This window comes from Stenella coeruleoalba (assembly GCF_951394435.1).
Source record: "Stenella coeruleoalba genome assembly, chromosome: 3".
NCBI lineage: Eukaryota > Metazoa > Chordata > Mammalia > Artiodactyla > Delphinidae > Stenella > Stenella coeruleoalba.
In genome coordinates this window covers 111,652,491-111,671,303 of record NC_137148.1, presented here as the reverse complement: position 1 = coordinate 111,671,303, position 18,813 = coordinate 111,652,491, and the positions used below count along the sequence as shown (strand labels likewise).

Here is an 18,813-nt window from a genome sequence, read left to right as displayed (position 1 = left end):
TAATCTTCTTGGAATCTAAACTGGAACCAGAACCCAGGCATCTGATACCCAGGCCAGAGCTCTTTCCAAGATACTTCATTTCTAACTCCTTTTTAAAAAATAGTTTTATTTTCTTTTTTAATATTCATTTATTTAGTGGCTGCCCCAGGTCTTTAGTTGCAGCATGCAGGATCTTCAGTTGCAGCATGCATGCAGGATCTAGTTCCCTGACCAGGGATCGAACCCCAGCCCCCCACACTGAGAGTGCAGAATCTTAAACACTGGACCACCAGGGAAGTACCTCTAACTCCCTTTTAAGAGAACATATTCACGTGACAATTCTAACTGGCTTTTTGTGCCCACAGCATATTTACAGTAAGTTCACAGCATTTCTATGTCCTTGAAGAAACTACTTTTATCTATTAGCAGAGGTAAAAGAAGTAATTATAGTCTACTATGTCTCCAATACATCACTTATTTAGCAAACTGCCCTGGCTTCCAAAGCAGATTTTGATTCTAACTAACCTACCTCTGAATCTCATAACCCTCTTGCTGTTTTTACACCAACTGTGTGTACACACATCCGTTTATACAGCTAATAAGACTAAAAATCTATAGCCAAAGATGTCACCTCTCAACGACCATCCTTTGTTGTTGTTTTCTTTTTTGGCTGCACTTCACAACATGAGGAACCTCCCAGACCAGGGACGGAACCCACGCCCCCTGCAGTGGAAGCACAGAGTCTTAACCACTGGACCACCAGGGAGATCCTCAACAACCATCCTTGTCAATCTAGTTTGTTTGTTTTTTTTATTTTTTAGCGGTACGCGGGCCTCTCACTGTTGTGGCCTCTCCCTTTGCGGAGCACAGGCTCCAGACGCGCAGGCTCAGCGGCCATAGCTCACGGGCCCAGCCGCTCTGCGGCATGTGGGATCTTCCCGGACCGGGGCACAAACCCATGTCCCCTGCATCGGCAGGCGGACTCTCAACCACTGCGCCACCAGGGAAGCCCTGTCAATCTAGTTTTAACTCATAAACATTTCAAATCCCTGAAATTTCTAAGTAAAAAAAATTCCTCTTAATTATTCCAAACACTAATAAACCTGCATTTCCATTTGACATTATTCAACATGCTTAAGCAAATACTCATGTCTTCTCTTTGAAATAAATTTGATAATGACCTACAATTACTAAAACTTGCATGTGTAAAGTGACAAAATGGAAGAAATAAAATGTGCAATTGAAAACCCCTAGTGTCTTCCCAGGGATTGGGGAGAGTGTGACAAATTCAAGAATACTATCCAATCCTCTGCATATTAGATTTGTATGGAATTAGGAAAAATGTGTGCTTGTAATCTTACCCTAAGTCAAACGAATAGACAAATTGTTATACTTACTCTCCATCACTGTGGTTCAAAATAAAAAAACTTTGTGAGTAATAAAAAAAAAAGTCTATATCACAAGAATTAATCAAACAGACGATACAAAAAAACTAGTGAAATATAATACCAAGTGATAAAAAACTTATGCTTTATACTCTTTTAAGTCAAACCTTCCAAATATGACAGTGTTACTACATTAGTTAAAAGAGTATTTATGCTATTGGGTTGAATACTTCAGTCAATTCTTCAAATTCGATTTTTATATCTAATCATTCTATGCCTATTGCTTAAAAAACATACTTCTGAAAATCTAAAACTCAAAAGTAAAAATTTCCAATTCTGAGTTTGGTAATAAAATTTTTCATAAATTAAAATTAATAAAGATTTCATAAATACCTTTTAATTTCACACGTATGAATCTTAATCATTTCCTCCATTAAATATTTATGCTGGAATAAAAATTAAGATACTGGGGCTTCCCTGGTGGCGCAGTGGTTGAGAGTCCACCTGCCGATGCAGGGGACACGGGTTCGTGCCCTGGTCCGGAAGGATCCCACATGCCGCGGAGCGGCTGGGCCCGTGAGCCATGGCCTCTGGACCTGCACGTCTGGAGCCTGTGCTCCGTGACGGGAGAGGCCACGGGGTGAGAGGCCTGCATACCGCAAAAAAAAAAAAAAATTAAGATACTGACTCAACGAGAAAAGATAAAATTGGCTACCTTATTCAGCCATTATAAATTAAAATGTGCAAACTTAACACTAGACAATTCAATTTCTTTCATTTTATTTTTAAGATGGCTCCATTTCTCAGGACAGAACAATACAAATACAAGATTCAGTCCTTGGGGCTGGCTGAGACGACATTCATCTGCTCTCCTTAAAGCACTAGCTCAGCTCTCAAAGAGGAATTACAAATCTGAGAAGTTAGGGAAAGGTGTAGACTAGGAATTCTAATTAAACAAGAAAAATCGATTACTGACATTGGTACTCTAATCTTCACATCAGTATTAATACAAACTCAACCCTTTCCAGTCAGGGAACCTGCCATTCCATTCCTAATCAAGTGGTTTTAAAACCTCAAAAAGTAAAAGAATTTCATAAAGGTGTAAACCAATATGTTTCCTTTAGAGTCACTGCAATATAGAAGAGAAATTTTTTTTGTAAGCTTCTCTTTCTGAGTTCTGCAGGCTTCATGGTACTTCAGAGCCCAAATAATCAAGCAGTTCATGACAAAAGATAAAAGTGAAAAAGTAGACACAGAGATCTGTGAAAACTTCGCCCATTTTGCTATAAGTATCCATTGATCGATTTATCACTTCAGCAGGAATTCCGGATAACAGAAGCGCAGCTGTTAGCACTGTTGTCTTTATCTTCTTTTCACCCTGCATAGAGAAAGACTTCAATAAATCTTACAGCTTTCAGAAGACTACTTAAGCTCTATAAAAACATCAGTGCTGCTATTTTTGCCTAACTGATTTCAAAACTGTTAATGAAGTTTCAAAATATCAATCAATAATATATGAAGAAACATTTACTGAGCATATAATATGTAAAGCAGCAAACTGCTAGGCAATAGGGAAAAGACACCATTCTTGCTATCAAAAGTTTTTAAAAAAAGTCTTATCTTGGAGGCAAGATATAAATAATAATTTAAGATACATACAAAAGCTCAAGACAAAAACAGGAAAAGCATTACCAGACAGGACATAAATAATTGCTAAAGGAATGACATGGATGACGTGTGCTATAGTGGCTCAAAGGAGACAGAAATTACTCCAGGGTTTTTACGTATAAGTAAAGCACAGGGAAGGATTTCAGAAGGAAGTGGAATTAAAAACAGGCCTTTAAGAATGAGCAAGATTAAGATGAGCAAAAGTGAGAAGATAAATCTTATTATAAGGTTAAGTCTCATGACAACAAAAGTCAGAAGAGTAATAGGTGTACTGGAGGACAGTGAATAATTTGTAACAGAATCAAAGGAACATTCTGTAGAGTCAGCCCTAATTGCCATCCAAACGAATTCACATTTGCTTACATATGCAGCAGAATATCACTGAACATTTATTTCCTAATATAATTTTCTAGTCTCATTCTTTAAGAGATTCAAGGCTGAATTTTCATTTAATTTATTGATTTGGTATCACCAAATCCAATCACATGGTTCAAAACATTTTAAATATAAAAAGCTATAGTTACCCAAGAGAAATCAAAGCCTATGTCCACAAAAAAACCCACTCAGGAAAGTTCTTTGTTGCTTTAGACATATTAACCAAAAATTGGAAACAACCAAGACGTCCAGCAATAGGTAATTAGACAAATTAATGGATACACTCACTCAACTGGAGCATTACTCAGGGAAAAAAAAAAAAAGAGAGAGAGAGAAAGAGAATGAACTACTTATGGATGAATATCAAAAATATGATGCTGAATGAAAGAAGCCTTGCACAAAGAAGTACAAACAGGAATGATCCCATTTAAAATAAGTACTAAAACAACCAAAACTAATCTACAGTGGGAAAAAGAAAATCAGACCTTCATGGTGCAGGGGTTGGGACTGCCTGGAAAAGGACATGATGGAACTTCCTGACAGTAATGTTCTAAATCTTAAAGGATTTGGGTTTCACGGGTTGTCAAAACTCATTAAATGGTATAATAAAGACTTGAGCATTTCACCGTATGAAAATTTTACCTCAAAATAACGAAAAATAACCATAAAGAAACACTGAATTGTGTGTGTGTATGTATATATATATATATATATATATATATATATAAACTGAAATGTGTAGGGGTAAAATATACTGATGTCTTCATCTACAACATACTTTGAAATGCATCAAGAAAAAAGATGTATTAAAAAAAGATGTATTGAAAATGGATAGAAAATTGGGTGAATATATGATAAATATAATGAAATGTTCACTACAGAATCTAGGTGGTAAGCATAAACGGGTGTTCACTGCACAATTCTTTCAACTTTTCTGTTGAAACCTGTTAACAACAAAATATTTTGTTGAAAGAAAATTATACAGTAATCTCCCTTCCTTTTCTCTCCCCATTTACCTAGTAACCAACACACACTCTATCACAAATAACCACCGTTAAAAATTTCATGTAATATTCTTCCAGAGTTTCTTTACACATATACAAGCAAAATGAAATACATACGATTTTCCTCCTTTTTACAAAAAAAAGGAGTATACTATAGATGTTATTCTGTATTTTTATATCTTAATATTTCTTGGCGAGCTTAACATTATCAGTACATGGAGACCTTTATCATTCTGAATGGATAGGCCATAATTTTTTTTAACTAGTCACTTTTCAGTAGACATTTAGGTTGTTTCCAAACTTTTGCTATTGCAAAAGTAAAATCAGTGTTTCAAGGGTAAATTTCTAAACAAATGCTTTAATTAACAGAATCAAAGGAACAGAATCAAGGGGGGGATCAATGAATATACATCTGTATCATAAAAAAAGTTTTTTTGGAGGGGATCAATGAATATACATCTGTATCATAAAAAAAGTTTTAATTAAAAAATAAAATTACAGGGCTTCCCTGGTGGCACAGTGGTTAAGAATCCGCCTGCCAGTGCAGGGGACACGGGTTAGAGCCCTGGTCCAGGAAGATCCCACATGCCGCGGGGCAACTAAGCCCGTGCGCCACAACTACTGAGCCTGCGCTCTAGAGCCCACGAGCCAGTTACTGAGCCTGCACGCCACAACTACTGACGCCCGCGCACCTAGAGCTGGTGCTCCGCAACAAGAGAAGCCATCGCAGTGAGAGGCCCGTGAACTGCAATGAAGAGTAGCCCCCACCCGCCACAACTAAAGAAAGCCCGCACACAGTAAAGACCCAAAGCAGCCAGAACTAAAATAAATAAATAGATAAATTTATTTTAAAAATAAAATAATAAATAAATAAAATTACATACCTTTCTTTACTCTTTTACTTTGTGGATTTGACTATTTGACCCCTCAAAAATATGTTTCAAACCCATTAAACACACACATGAGGTCTATCAGTGCATTACAAATGACTAAGCAAACAGTAAAGTAGCCATTTTTAAGCAAAAATCTCACACAAAAACTCAATTACACAAGTAAGGTTATCTTCTCTAATGGCAAGGCAAGTTCCATAAAACTGTATAGCATAATTGGAGTCAAGCTGACCAGATAAACACTGATACTCCCCATGATTCTGCTCTGTAAGTGTGGCCAAATATTTCTTACAAATATCAGACCCTTGGCATTAAAGATAAAGCGCGCTGTCATTAAGTGTTCAGTAAGGAGCACAGTAAGATAACTGAACCCATTTTAAAAATAACTTCCTTTGTTAAAAACAAAATGTATTACTAAACTTACTAAGTAACTAAGTTGAATACTTTCTTAGACAAGTACTATTCAAACTCTGTCATGAGGGTTTTCCCCTATTCCATGGTGGACCAACATTTTTGTAAAATATGATAAAAATGTTATGGCAATGTCATATTGCTATACAAGTTTCTAATTACTCACTTTCTGAACTGAACTTATTACAAACAGAAACGAATAGTTTGAAGATCTGCACTTGTGAGCCAATCACTCTTTGAATAGCACTGATTCAGACCATAAGTATAAATAATTTTAAGTTCTTAAAATCATCTAGTTGTTAATCAATCTAAATATATCACCATAATTCAGAAAAAATTTTAATTTACCTTAGGAAAATATTTGTATAGTCCCATGTATGCAAGTTGTAAAGTAAGAAATGGAGCAAATATGGACTGTGAAGACAGAAGATAAAGTTACATATTTCCAACATAATCATTCAAATCACAATAAATCAAACTAACAGCAGTTATAAAATTCCAAGCAAAAAAACTGTAATAAAATATTTAATTTTAGTGGCTGAAAGGATTGTTTCTGCAAAAGAGTGACAAAAATAAAGAGATTTGATTTCCTTAACATAAAACGTGTTTCTCAAGTCACATTCTATCAACATCCTCCAAAATTCCCTCTCTCTTAAAAACTTATCTTTTAAATAATTTAAAAGGTAACTTCTCAGCGGTGATTGATGTATAATCATCATGCAGTAACATCTCTCTCATCTAGAGGTAATTAACTGACAGTTTGAAAGCATACCTAAAAGGCTCAATACTCAAAAGAGATGCCATACATACCTCACTCACACTTCAGGGCAAGGAATGAATTCATCTCTGGCCCTCAAATGACGAGGTGTTTTTATTATAGATAAAATGGCTTGGTTATCTCACTTCTCACACAATAAAACAGAAAAGATCAAAATAATACCTAATTTACATTTATTTCTAAAGTTAAAATAGGGAGTGAAGGAGCAAATATTACTAGATGGAAGAATAGTGAGAGCAGTGATTAATAGCTGAAAATGTGACAGCAAAAAAAACACCCAGAAAGCCAAAAAACCTCACACGAAATGAGGTACAAAAATAGGACATAATTTTAAAAGCATGGAAGTACAGAGCCCTTTAGATAAGACAAAAAAAGTAGCTATACATCTCACTAAACGCTGAAAGCTATGATGCCAATTTATCATCAGGAAAAAAAAAATCAAATCTGTTCAACAGATTCTCTTTAAGAAAAAACTGGCATAAAAATAGACTTTTAGGGACTTCCTCGGTGGCACAGTGGTTAAGAATCTGCCTGCCAACGCAGGGGACACAGGTTCGAGCCTCGGTCCGGGAAGATCCCACATGCCGTGGAGCAACTAAGCCTGTGTGCCACAACTACTGAGCCTGCAAGCCACAAGTACTGAGCCCACGTGCCACAACTATTGAAGTCCATGTGCCTAGAGCCCACGCTCTGTAACAAGAGAAGCCACTGCAACGAGAAGCATGCACACCACAAAAAAGAATAGCCCCCACTTGCCGCAACTAGAGAAAGGCTACGTGCAGCAACAAAGACCCAATGCAGGCAAAAATAAATTAATTTTTTTTTTAAAAGATGGGAATTTCCATTAAAAAAACAGACTTTTAAAAACTTTTTTTCTGGGCTTCCCTGGTGGCACAGTGGTTAAGAATCCACCTGCCAATGCAGGGGACGCGGGTTCGAGCCCTGGTCCAGGAAGATCCCACATGCCGCAGAGCAACTAAGCCTATGAGCCAAAACTACTGAGCCTGCACTCTAGAGCCCGCGAGCCACAACTAGAGAAGTCCACGTGCCTGGAGCCTGTGTTCCGCAGCAAGAGAAGCCACCACAATGAGAAGCCCGTGCACCGCAACAAAGAGTAGCCCCCGATCGCCCTAACTAGAGAAAGCCCGCGTGCAGCAACCAAGACCCAACACAGCCAAAAATAAATAAATAAAATAAATAAATTTTAAAAATAATAATAATAAAAACTTTTTTTCTTAATAACATAAACCTTAATTATCTGAAAATTTACTTAATGTGGCTGGTATTTGGTAGGTATTCTTAAAATGTCTACTGAATGGAAACACCTCAAAGAGCAAGACACTGTTACGCTTTTCTTCTTTCCTCCACATACTATGAAACAAAGGACCAATAAATCCCAACTTTCACTGAACAGCCATGGCATATGAAGGTACAACAAAAAATGGACTGCTCCTATGATAATACTACACTATAAAATGCAGAATGCCTTCTGAACCATAAAAAAATTACATCACATCCAGGACCATAGGAACTGCATTTTAATATTTCAAATTTGAAAAGTGGTAATTAATATCTCTATATATGTAGGTAATTTACTCTTTGGTTTTGGAATCAAAGTGCTTGGGTTTAATCCCAGCTGTCACTTAGTAGTGTGACCCTGGACAAATGATTGCACCTCTCTGAGTCTTCATTCCTTCATCTATAAAACAGATTCAAATGATACCTGGTTCACTAGGGGCAGTACAGGAATAAAGATGCAGACATAGAGAATGGACTTGAGGACATGGGGAGGGGGAAGGGTAAGCTGGGACGAAGTGAGAGACTGGCATGGACATATATACACTACCAAATGTAAAACAGATAGCTAGTGGGAAGCAGCCGCATAGCACAGGGAGATCAGCTCAGTGCTTGGTGACCACCTAGAGGGGTGGGATAGGGAGGGCGGGAGGGAGATGCAAGAGGGAGGGGATATGGGGATATATGTATATGTATAGCTGACTCACTTTGTTATAAAGCAGAAACTAACACACCATTATAAAGCAATTATATTCCAATAAAGATGTTTAAAAAAAATGATACCTGGTTCAAGAATGAGGTTAAATGAATTAATATATGTAAAGCACTTAGAATGTTACTTAGCATGTAGAAAGATTTTAGCAATTATTATCAGGCTCTGTATTTAACCAGAACACCTCATTCTATACCTAAGGCGAATAGCAGTTTATAACACATCTCCAAACATCCACATGAATCTAGTAAATATTAAGTTACTGTTGGCAATGAATCTTACAAAAGCACTCATTATTATAATCAATTTGCTTTTTCCACTGTTTCTTACCAAATATTTGCAAACAAAAGCTCTGACTCCAAAGGCAAGAAGAGCACATCCCACCAATCTAAATATTCGAAAAGAGTCAAATTCTTCAGTTGTATTTCCATCCTCTTGGTTGGGTTTTTCACTAATCAACTGTTTCCTTAGCTTCATTGCTTCTTCAAATCTGGAGAGGTACTGTTCTAGGCCATGGCGAGAACCCCTCTGGACAGTGTCTGCTGTCAGGTCTTCTCTGTTGCGCTGCCGGAGCTCAAGGCTTACATCCATACTGCACTCAGGAGGTTTAATGAAAGAGTCCAATTTGTCTCCCAGCTGAGTCCCCTTTACCTCGGCCACACCACTCTGCTGGTCAGTTGTTCCTGTACTGACCGAATCACCCAGCACTACTCGCTTTGAAACTGAAGGAATGGTGAGGGAGTTCAGTTTATCACTGTCCTGCTGCTTTGATTTTGTTTGACTTTCTTCTTCTGAGAAAAGAAATTTAGAAGACTTAAGTATTACATACTGGCAAACATCTTTCTTATTACTATTTAAAAATATGCCACTAGAGCTAGAACTTCACAGCCTCTGAATTTAATACTGGTTCTTCATAAGAGAAACTAGTTCCTTCCTCTACACACTCAAAATGTCAAAAAGAGTATTCCTTCAGAGGACATACCCCAAACTTTGGAGGTAGAAGATAACGCTATTATACAAATTGGGAAAGACAGGGATGGAGATTTTTTTTAATCTGTATTTTTAATATTACATTTCTGAATCCAGAGTCCTGTCAGCACAGGGTGTGGCATATACTACAGCTACAGTTTACGTAATCCTACTGTAATCTGGCAGCCATTAGCAGGTATTTAAGCAGTTTTAAGATGCTGTTCCGGTTTAAAACAAAACAAAGGGGGAAAAAAACCTTTAATGACAGATAAAATAAAAATTTCAAAGCAAAATAACAAAGTAGAAGCTTTAGGAAAGAATAAATATTCTACTATTAATCATTAAAGGGGAAAATGCGTCTTCTAACGATTGTTCTAGAATTTGAAATAGGGCTCTTACCTCTCTTGGCAGTTTTCAGTCGCAAACCTGTAAACTGTCTAAAAGTTCAGAGCTATATATCTAAAGCCCCACAGAGCAGAAGTCACAAGGATCTAAGGAACATGCAATCAGTGACTAAAGGCCAAATATTAAAGGCAACGCTCAATGGAAATTTAGAGAACACTAGCTCATACTGAGTGTTCAGTAAATATTCACATGAAAAAAAATTTTAAGAAACTCATTGTACATGTCATTGGGGGAGAAATGAGGAGCTCTTTTCAGTGTTAAATGCAGTTCCTGACATCACTCACATCAATCTCAGCACACTAGGAGATAAGGCCTCAGATGGGCACGTCCCACTTGTTGGGTTTCTAAAGAACGGTCCCTCCAATTTTTTTCACCTGTTTAAGAAGACCTGTAGATGACAGTGTGGAGAGCACCGAACACAGACACTAGGATTTAACCGTAAGAATCTCTGATCCAAGGAAGAACCAGGCGGCAGTTCAGTAAAGACAAGCTCATGCAGGCCGACAGAGTTACAGCAAAAGGCAAACGAAGGTACAAGCCAGGGAATGCACTGGAAGGGAAAGCATTTGTAAAGGAAATAAAGGCAGGCAATCTTCCCGACGGGCACAATAGACAGAGCAGTCTAGGGATAAAATGTGTGCACTTCAAGAGAGGCGAGGGAGTGGGGAAGGAGGAAGGGGGCCGTCTCAGGGTAACTGGGCAAAGGGCACCAGGGCAGAGGGTCTCAGGAGCGAGAGTTTCGCAGCCCGCGGCGGAGGTGGAGACAACCTAAGGGCGGAGCCCCCGGAAAACTGAGGAAAGAGACTAGAAACGTCGTGGGGTTACGAAGTGCGAACTGGGGATATCATCAAAGGGACGGGGCCAGAGGGGGAGATCAGAAAGCAGGGTTTGGTCAAAAAGGTCAGCAGGGTGGAGAAGGGAAAGGAAGAATGATCCCGAAGACTCAAAAGGGATGGGCAGGAGACTGTGGGGAAACGGAGGTTCTCACCGGCGCCGCTCCCCGGCCTGTGAAAGCCCATGATTCGGTTGATGCGCTGTTCCGAGTTCATGAGCAGCTTTCTCCGCCGCAGCTCGGCCCGACGCTGGGAAGCCGACAGGCCTGAGCCCGCCGGGGCCCCCGGCCGGTCCCCGCTGTCGGTAGCGATGGTGACCGGCTCCATCTTCCCCTCCACAATCCGGGAGTGGTGACGGTGACAGCAGCGGGAGCCACGGCGACGAAGACTCCTGGCCGGGCCGCAGAGCAAGCGTCCCTCTACCTCTGTAGACCCGCCCCCTGCCCTAGCGCTTGGCCGCATATGCAGCCTAAGCACGCGCGCCTCCTGACGGGACCAAGCGCGAGCCTTGCGCCGCCATCTTGAGTGAGGGCATCGCTGGAAGCTTCAGTTCCTCCCGCCTGGGCTGGCCCTCGTTGCTCCTCTCCCCCTACCAGCGGTCCCCTGTGGCGTTCCCTCGGAAGTGAAGAAAACCGGCACCTAGCCTGACGCACGGAAAACGTATGGGAGCGAGGAATAAACTCTTCCTACCTGGTGCCAGGAAGTAAAATGGAGATTGCAGCGGCAGGCACTGGTTTCCAGTGATTTTCTTCGGCCTCGCTTATAGGCTTCGGGAATGCGTAACTCCGAGAGCGACGCTTTAGGGACCCTTGCGGTTGGGATTTGTTATTGGTGCTGATTCCTCATCTTCAGCAGTGCTACTACCAAATACACACCTGGTTCGTTCCAGGCTTTCCTCGTGTCTTTGTTCAAGACTTTCCCAGTGAAGCCTTCCCTTTCCGTTCTATTTAAATTTCCACCTCTTCTCAACACTCCTTATTCTCCTTATGTGCCTTTTCTCAACAGTTATAACCGACTCGAAAGCTGAATGTACTTGTGTTTATTATCTGCTTCTTACTAAAATGTAAGCTCCATGAAGACAAGTAATGTGTTTTGTTCACGGCTGCAACTCCTAGAACAGTGTGAGCGCTTAACAGGGTTGCCTTATCCATTAGGCCATGGTGAGGGCCCACAATAGGGGCCCAAGAAAATGTTTTGTTTTGAATTTTTTTAATGGAAGTATAGTTGATTTACAATATTGTATTAGTTTCAGGTGTACAGCAAAGTGATCTGGTTATACATAGTGACATATATATATGTACATGTCTATGTTCTTTTTTACATTATTCTTTTCCATTATAGTTTGTTACAAGATATTGAATATAGTTCCCTGTGCTATACAGTAAACCCTTGCTGTTTATCTATTTTATATATGGAAGTCTGCATCTGTTAACCCCATACTCCCAATTTATCCCTCCCTTGCCCTTTGGTAACCATGAGTTTGTTTTCTTTGTGAGTCTGTTTTCTAAATAAGTTCATTTATTTGAATATTTTTTTTAAATCAGAAGAAAAGTGTAGTAATAATTTTTGTATAATGATGAATCAAGCCTGGATTGTAGTCATTCTCATACTAACACAGTCATAAAATATAATTTTAAATATGCTTTTATAGAGGAAGGAGCCCACAAAAGCAAAATATCCACAGCCCACAAAAGTCATAATGCAGCCCTGGTGCACAGTAATGACTAAGTGAATGAGTAAATGAATGAAGGAATTAAATCCCTTGTCAACCCTTGCTGAGAGGACGCCATGGCCAGTTCGTACCTGAGGCTGCAGGGGGTGAGGCAGCCTAGTGTGTCCCCTGCAATGAAGCCTGCTCAAAGTCAGCAAGTGGGTGAAAACCCTGCTTAGATAGAAGGTAATAAAATACTGTTTTTAACTGTTAGTCATCTGACCCTGTCTCAGACAGAAAAGGATTATGAAAAAAAGTGTAAAAACAAACAGCAACTTATCTTTTGGGTTCAACAACGTAAGGAACTCAGGTATAAACATTGAACATTCCCCCTTGATTGGATGATAGCTAAATCTCAGGGACATGCCCTAGCTAGTAATTTTAAAGCATTAGAAAAGGTTTCCCTGCATATCTGTACAGATCTACATCACTGAGGCCCAGACTGTGCCTTAAAAACTTCTACAGTTGAAATAATTAAGTACTAGTAATAAGTGTGCACAACTTGATGAGGTAAAATCCTGATGAGTCAAGACCAAATACAGTTCCATGGTAGACAAAAGATTTTTTTCACTTGAGATAGCATATAGAAACCAAATGGATATTTTGATAGATGTGTTGATGTATGATGGCTGATGGAGTCAGGTAAGAGTTTAAAGTGTCAAGATTTCATATTACATGCTTACTTATTTCTGGGAAACCATTTCCCTATGGGGTTTCCATAGTTATTAAATTTCCTTGTGCTTCTCAGTGGTATATGATTCCTTACTAAATGATGTGCATACTTAATGATTCTTGTCTTAATTTCTGTCTCCCTCACTATAGACTTTACAAGGGCAAGCCCACCTCCATCTCTTTTTCTTGTGTGTGTGTTATTTTTTTGGTCTCGTTTTTATATTCTTTTAAAAATTTTTTAAATTAAAAAAATTTTTTTTTCCATTTTTAAAAATTGACCACTTTGCCCCATGCTTAGCACTGAGAGCTCTAGATTAAATTTACCTGAATAGTTGCAGAAATTTTTCTTTTGTGCCAAATCTTGGCATTTTCAATGAGTTTTATGTATAATTTTTATTTGATCCCAGCATTGTTTAGGTAGGCTAATATTAATACTTTATTGACAAATTGTAGCTACAAACTGACAAATATGTATGAACATATTGAGTCATAAGTAATAAAAGTAGAATTCAAATTCTCGGGTTAAATATAGACAGTAAGTTCATGCTTGGACACCTCTCTACTACATATAACAATCAGTAACAGTTAAGAACATAAAGAGAGGGACTTCCCTCGTGGTCCAGTGGTTAAGAATCCGCCTTCCAATGCAGGGGACGCAGGTTCAATCCCTGGTCAGGGAACTAGGATCCCACAAGCCACAGAGCAACTAAGCCCACACACCGCAACGAAGATCCCGTGCACCTGCAACTAAGACCCGATGCAGCCAAATAAATAAATATTTTTTTAAAAAACATAAAGGGAAAAAAAAAGATAGCTGGCCTCAAAAACAAGAGAAACATCTCAGCAGATCAAAGTATCAGAAACAGCACAGTGGAGCTAAAGTCAGGTGCCTGTTGGGCTGCAGATCCAGAAGCTGGCAATGGTAGCGTGTAAGAGGACCTGAAAGTGCTCCACGTGAGATAAAGGGATGAACAGGACAAACTCACTGCTTGAGGTCTGCCCTCCCTGAAAAATATTCAAAATATCATTTGCTATTGGACTTCAGCTTAATAAACAGAGAGACAGAAGAGAGGGCAACAACTAGACTTCCCACTGTTGGTGACTGGAATGGTGATATCCCCAAATCACGGCAGGAGCCCTAAAATACCTCCATGAGCCCTAGTTTTGGGAAAAAGCAACTAGAAAACCCATAGACAGGGAGGGGGAAAGCTTGGACTGAGAGAGATGTGCTAAAATGAAAATAACAACCCTCCCAATCAAATAAGCCTAGAAACCCAAATTCTAACAAACATGAAGAAATACAACATTTAAATTCTGCCACCCAAATTAAAAATTGGAATTCACTCCAGAAAGAATGTTATAGAACAATTTTAATACATTATTGAACAAAATAGGCAGAAATTAATCAAAAATAAGGTTAGTTATACAAATATAAAAATCAATAGATGAGATTTAACTCCAACTGGACGTAGTCACAGAGGAATTAGTCACAAGAGGAATTCTGGAGACTTCCCTGGTGGTCCAGTGGGTAAGACTCTGCACTCCCAATGCACTCCCGGGGCCCGGGTTCCATCCCTGGTCAAGGAACTAGATCCCTCACGCATGCCACAACTAAGAAGTCTGCATGCCGCAACAAAGAGCCCATGTGCCGCAACTAAGACCCGAGCAGCCAAAATAAATTTTAAAATAAATAAATATATTTTTTTTAAAAAAAGGAATTCTGAAGGTAAAAAAAGAATAGAGGGAATGACAGAAGCAAATATTTTAAGAGAAAATATATGTCAATTATACCTAAGTTTTAAAAATAAATAAAAATTTTAAACGTAACTGAGAATTTTCCAGAATTGAAGATAGACAAGGATCTCCAGATTAAAGCATGCTCTGAAAAGCAAGCAGGGTAAACAGTAAACTCAGAGTATTAAAAGTATAGAATATTAAGGATAAAAGAAAAATCTTAAAAGCTAACAGATTATCTTCAAATAAACAATTAGACTTACAGTAGGCATCTTATCAGTAACAAAAGGGTCCACAAGACAGTGAAGTAGTATCTTAAACATATTGAGAATTAAAAAATTGAAAACGCTTTCAATCTAGAATTTTATTTTAATTATTTTTTTTTTGCGGTATGTGGGCCTCTCACTGTTGTGGCCTCTCCCGTTGCGGAGCACAGGCTCCGGACGCGCAGGCTCAGCGGCCATGGCTCACGGGCCCAGCCACTCTGCGGCATGTGGGATCTTCCCGGACCGGGGCACGAACCCGTGTCCCCTGCATTGGCAGGAGGACTCTCAACCACTGTGCCACCAGGGAAGCCCCCAATCTAATATTTTAAACCTAGCTGTTCTTGAAGAGTGAGCATCCAGAATTTGGATTGTGACTTCCCAGACACTGACTCAGGTTTAAAGAACCTTCAGCAATAGTTTTCCATTTACTTAATTTGGGTGCAAAACATAGCACTACTCAGTGACTGTCAAGTTATTCATACCAATTTAAATAACTAATCACAGTATGTTAGCTCTTTCAATTAACTTTATTGAATAGCCAAATTGATAAGTTAGCACAGTTCAAACGGTTATTTGCATGGGTTACAAATGACTTTTTTTTTTTACAGGAATAAAACAGTGAAAATTACAAACTGTAAAAAGGAAGACATCTTGTCTCTAACGTTTCAGAGAAGCAAGATTTAACACAGCACATTGAAGATCAATACATTTTTTAATTTGAAAACAAGAATTTAATGTTACAATATTATACACTACTTTACAAAATTAAAATTTCTATATAAGGATTATATTTGTAATAGTTAACGAAATCTTGAAATCACATTTAGTGGTCCCCTAGATAACAGCTGTTATTCATCTTTGATTAGAAGAAAATCTTTTATTCTAATTATTGTAAAACAGTCTATTAGACTCAATATATTACATTAAATTAAAACAATAAAATATATGCAAACTAAAATAAATGCTACAGCTTGAGGGAATATTAATGTGCCAGACTTACAGAAATGTTATTTTAAAAATCCTAGAAATTAGAAAAATAGAGTACTTTTTATGGTAGAACTGCCATGCTCAGATTTAAATACCAAGATTGCCCTTGTCAGTTATTTTAGTAGCTGCAGATCTGTAGAAAATTCAAGGGTCTTTCATAATTTACAACTACAATAAAAAAAATATGGCATAGTGTAAATATTAGTTGCTTTACATCAAAAAGTAATACAAGATGAGATAGCAGGTAGTGCCCTAATTTAAAAAAAAAAAACAACTAAACTAAACAACACATTCAATATTGCAAAAAATAATTGCTTCATATCAATATCTCCAAAAGTTTCATTCATTCCCTCATTACTGGGAGAACAAATATTGTGAATCCTTACTAAAGTTATGTTTTTTATGACCTGACTATTATAAAATTATTCTGGATTGCACATGTTATGCAATATCTAAAATAATTTTTTAAAGTAAATTTGTGTAATACACTAACAAAGCATGTTGTAATAACAAGAGTCATACCCACTCTTGTGATAAAAGTGAGGCACAAGGAAGATTATTGTCCCTAGGAGCACAAACTTTTCCCTCTGGAAGATTCTTTACTACTATTAAAAAAGAACCTACAATATCAACATTTAAAATTCACATTATGAACAGAATTTTAGTTATTTTAAGAAACATCAGTGCATAATAATGACTCAGTTTCTTCAGAAGAGGGGAAAATATAAATGTATTCTAACTAGCTACAATTTGAAAATTGCTTCCTAATAAATGAAGCAGCTTTCAAGAAAATTTCCAGTTCAATGTACCACTTGCATACTGAAAATAAACCTTAACACTGCTTAAGGGAGATAATATTTTTATAGAACACAATTATTTTGATCTTGCTGGCAAGCAGTAGTATATACTCTAGTGGGACCTGTTTCTTCCCTACCCCAAAACAATTCAGTTAAAGTCAGCTCATATTGATGTAAACCTGAAAGTTACTATTTCATTGGTGATCATATGAGATCAAGATTGTAAACACATTTTTCTAACCCATTAAAACAAAGAAACAAAAATCTTTTCATCAAGTACTATTCATGAACAACTTTTACTTTAAGAAGTTCATATAAGACAAGATGAATCTGTGAAAACTGGACCAAACTCTTTTAAAGATATTTTATCACGGCACTTTAAACATACAGATGTATAATTTACCTATTTGTAAACAAAATTCACTGAATAGTTTTGACTATAATATTTCTCTGGCCAAATCAAAAAGCAGTTTCTTAAGCATGTTCAGGAATCAAGTTTCTTTTGTAATTTTCATAAATCAGATTTGTGTAATCTTAATATCCACTAAACCAAACAGTGGCATTCATGCTTTAATTTTTAATATCCAAGAATAAATCTTATGAGCAGCTTCCAATTTAATTATTGGACTCCTTAGAAAAATGTTACTGATGCATTTGAGACAGCATTTAAGAAACCTTTAATTTCTTTCATTCATACTCATTTCACCAATATAATGCTTTTATTATACATCACAGAGCAAAAATGTACCAAATAAAACCCACTTAAAGGATCAAGATAACTAAGTTTCTCATCTCCTTATTATCATTGCAAGTCCCAACATATTTATGAAGACAGCTCAGATTCTTTTCACTGCAGAATAAGACAGTGTATCCAACCAAGTCTTCTGCAGTCAAATCAGAAAACTACATATAGTTTTCACCTCAAATCAGGGACATTCTTCTTCAAGTATAGAGAATACTGACAGATTTTAAAGCTTGACTGTATCACTTCATAGTCTTCTCAAGCTAGACTAGAGTTAGTTTACTCTAGTCTTAGTTAACATAATGATCCTTTTTCTTCCTTAAAAAAACAACTGTGAGGGATGGATTCTAGTTTTCCAACATATTATTTACTTAAGAAATTTTTTGATTTTAAAAAGATCATTATCAATGGATTTGTAACTTCCCTGCAACATTTAGTCTTGTGAGGTTTTAAATGTAGCAGCCAAAAATTCAGAAAAAAACGAGAAATATACATTTGGAACACAGAAGTCTTTATTTTACAAAATGTACTTTGCCTCTGCAATACTGTCTTATTTCAATCCATAACAACTCAAACATAATTGGCAGCAAAGGAAAAAAGGTATCCAATCGTATATAGATATATTTTGATTTAAAAAATACAGTATTTCAGAGTCGCATGTTTGCTGTGTTCCTTTATTTCCTATAGTTTGTTGAGATCACAGTGAGAACATATAATCATCACATTAGTCCACAAACCTAATAGGAAAGGAAAGTATTACACATTTTCAGGTGTTCTGCATTATTGTAACTTTCCTTAGAAATTACTAAGTATCTTCATTTGTTCATTTATTCACTTGCTGTTGTATATGCAAGAGGAATTCATAATATGATAATGCAGATTCTGTTCTGTCTTCTACCATGTTTTGAAGGAAGTTTGCTTTCATTGGACTCTCATCCCTTAGGAATAAAAGACAAATATTTACATACATTAGACAAAATGTAATAGTAACATAAACAGTGGATTTGTCACAAAGCTTTTGACACACATTTTGCTAATAACTGGATATAAAGCATAACTTAGTAATATTTATTAAAAAAAATTTCTTTTTCTATATTCTTCTAAAGAGTTTGCGGGAATTCCCTGGCAGTCCAGTGGGTAGGACTTTGCACTTTCACTGCCGGGGCCGGGTTCCAACCCTGGTCGGGGAACTAACATCC

The 18,813-nt window shown here is 37.5% G+C and overlaps 2 protein-coding genes across 3 annotated transcripts in view; both read right to left on the bottom strand.

Annotated features, from left to right (window-relative positions):
- Positions 1–2,078: 2,078 nt before the first annotated feature.
- CAMLG (calcium modulating ligand) lies at positions 2,079–11,933 on the bottom strand. Its single transcript, XM_079917258.1, has 4 exons — positions 10,861–11,933; positions 8,829–9,289; positions 6,061–6,126; positions 2,079–2,742 (listed from the first exon to the last, which is right to left on the bottom strand). Exons 1-4 carry the CDS (start codon positions 11,165–11,167, stop codon positions 2,551–2,553), a joined length of 1,026 nt encoding a protein of 341 aa, XP_079773384.1. The 5' UTR covers positions 11,168–11,933; the 3' UTR covers positions 2,079–2,550.
- A 2,780-nt stretch (positions 11,934–14,713) lies between these two features.
- Positions 14,714–18,813, bottom strand: part of SEC24A (SEC24 homolog A, COPII coat complex component) — a 64,093-nt gene continuing 59,993 nt past the window's right edge. For both annotated transcript variants that reach the window (XM_079916827.1, XM_079916828.1), the window contains exon 23: positions 14,714–18,552. In XM_079916827.1, the coding sequence (XP_079772953.1) occupies positions 18,438–18,552 (115 nt within the window). In that variant the 3' untranslated portion in view covers positions 14,714–18,437. The remainder of the gene's footprint in view (positions 18,553–18,813) is intronic.

Excerpts from the sequence above, each read along its gene's own strand:
- CAMLG (XM_079917258.1), bottom strand. The coding sequence starts at position 11,167 with ATGCGGCCAAGCGCTAGGGCAGGGGGCGGGTCTACAGAGGTAGAGGGA. Across the intron at positions 6,127-8,828 it reads CTTTTGTTTGCAAATATTTG|TCCATATTTGCTCCATTTCT; the intron begins GTAAGAAACAGT and ends CTGTCTTCACAG. Across the intron at positions 2,743-6,060 it reads TATACAAATATTTTCCTAAG|GGTGAAAAGAAGATAAAGAC; the intron begins GTAAATTAAAAT and ends TTCTCTATGCAG.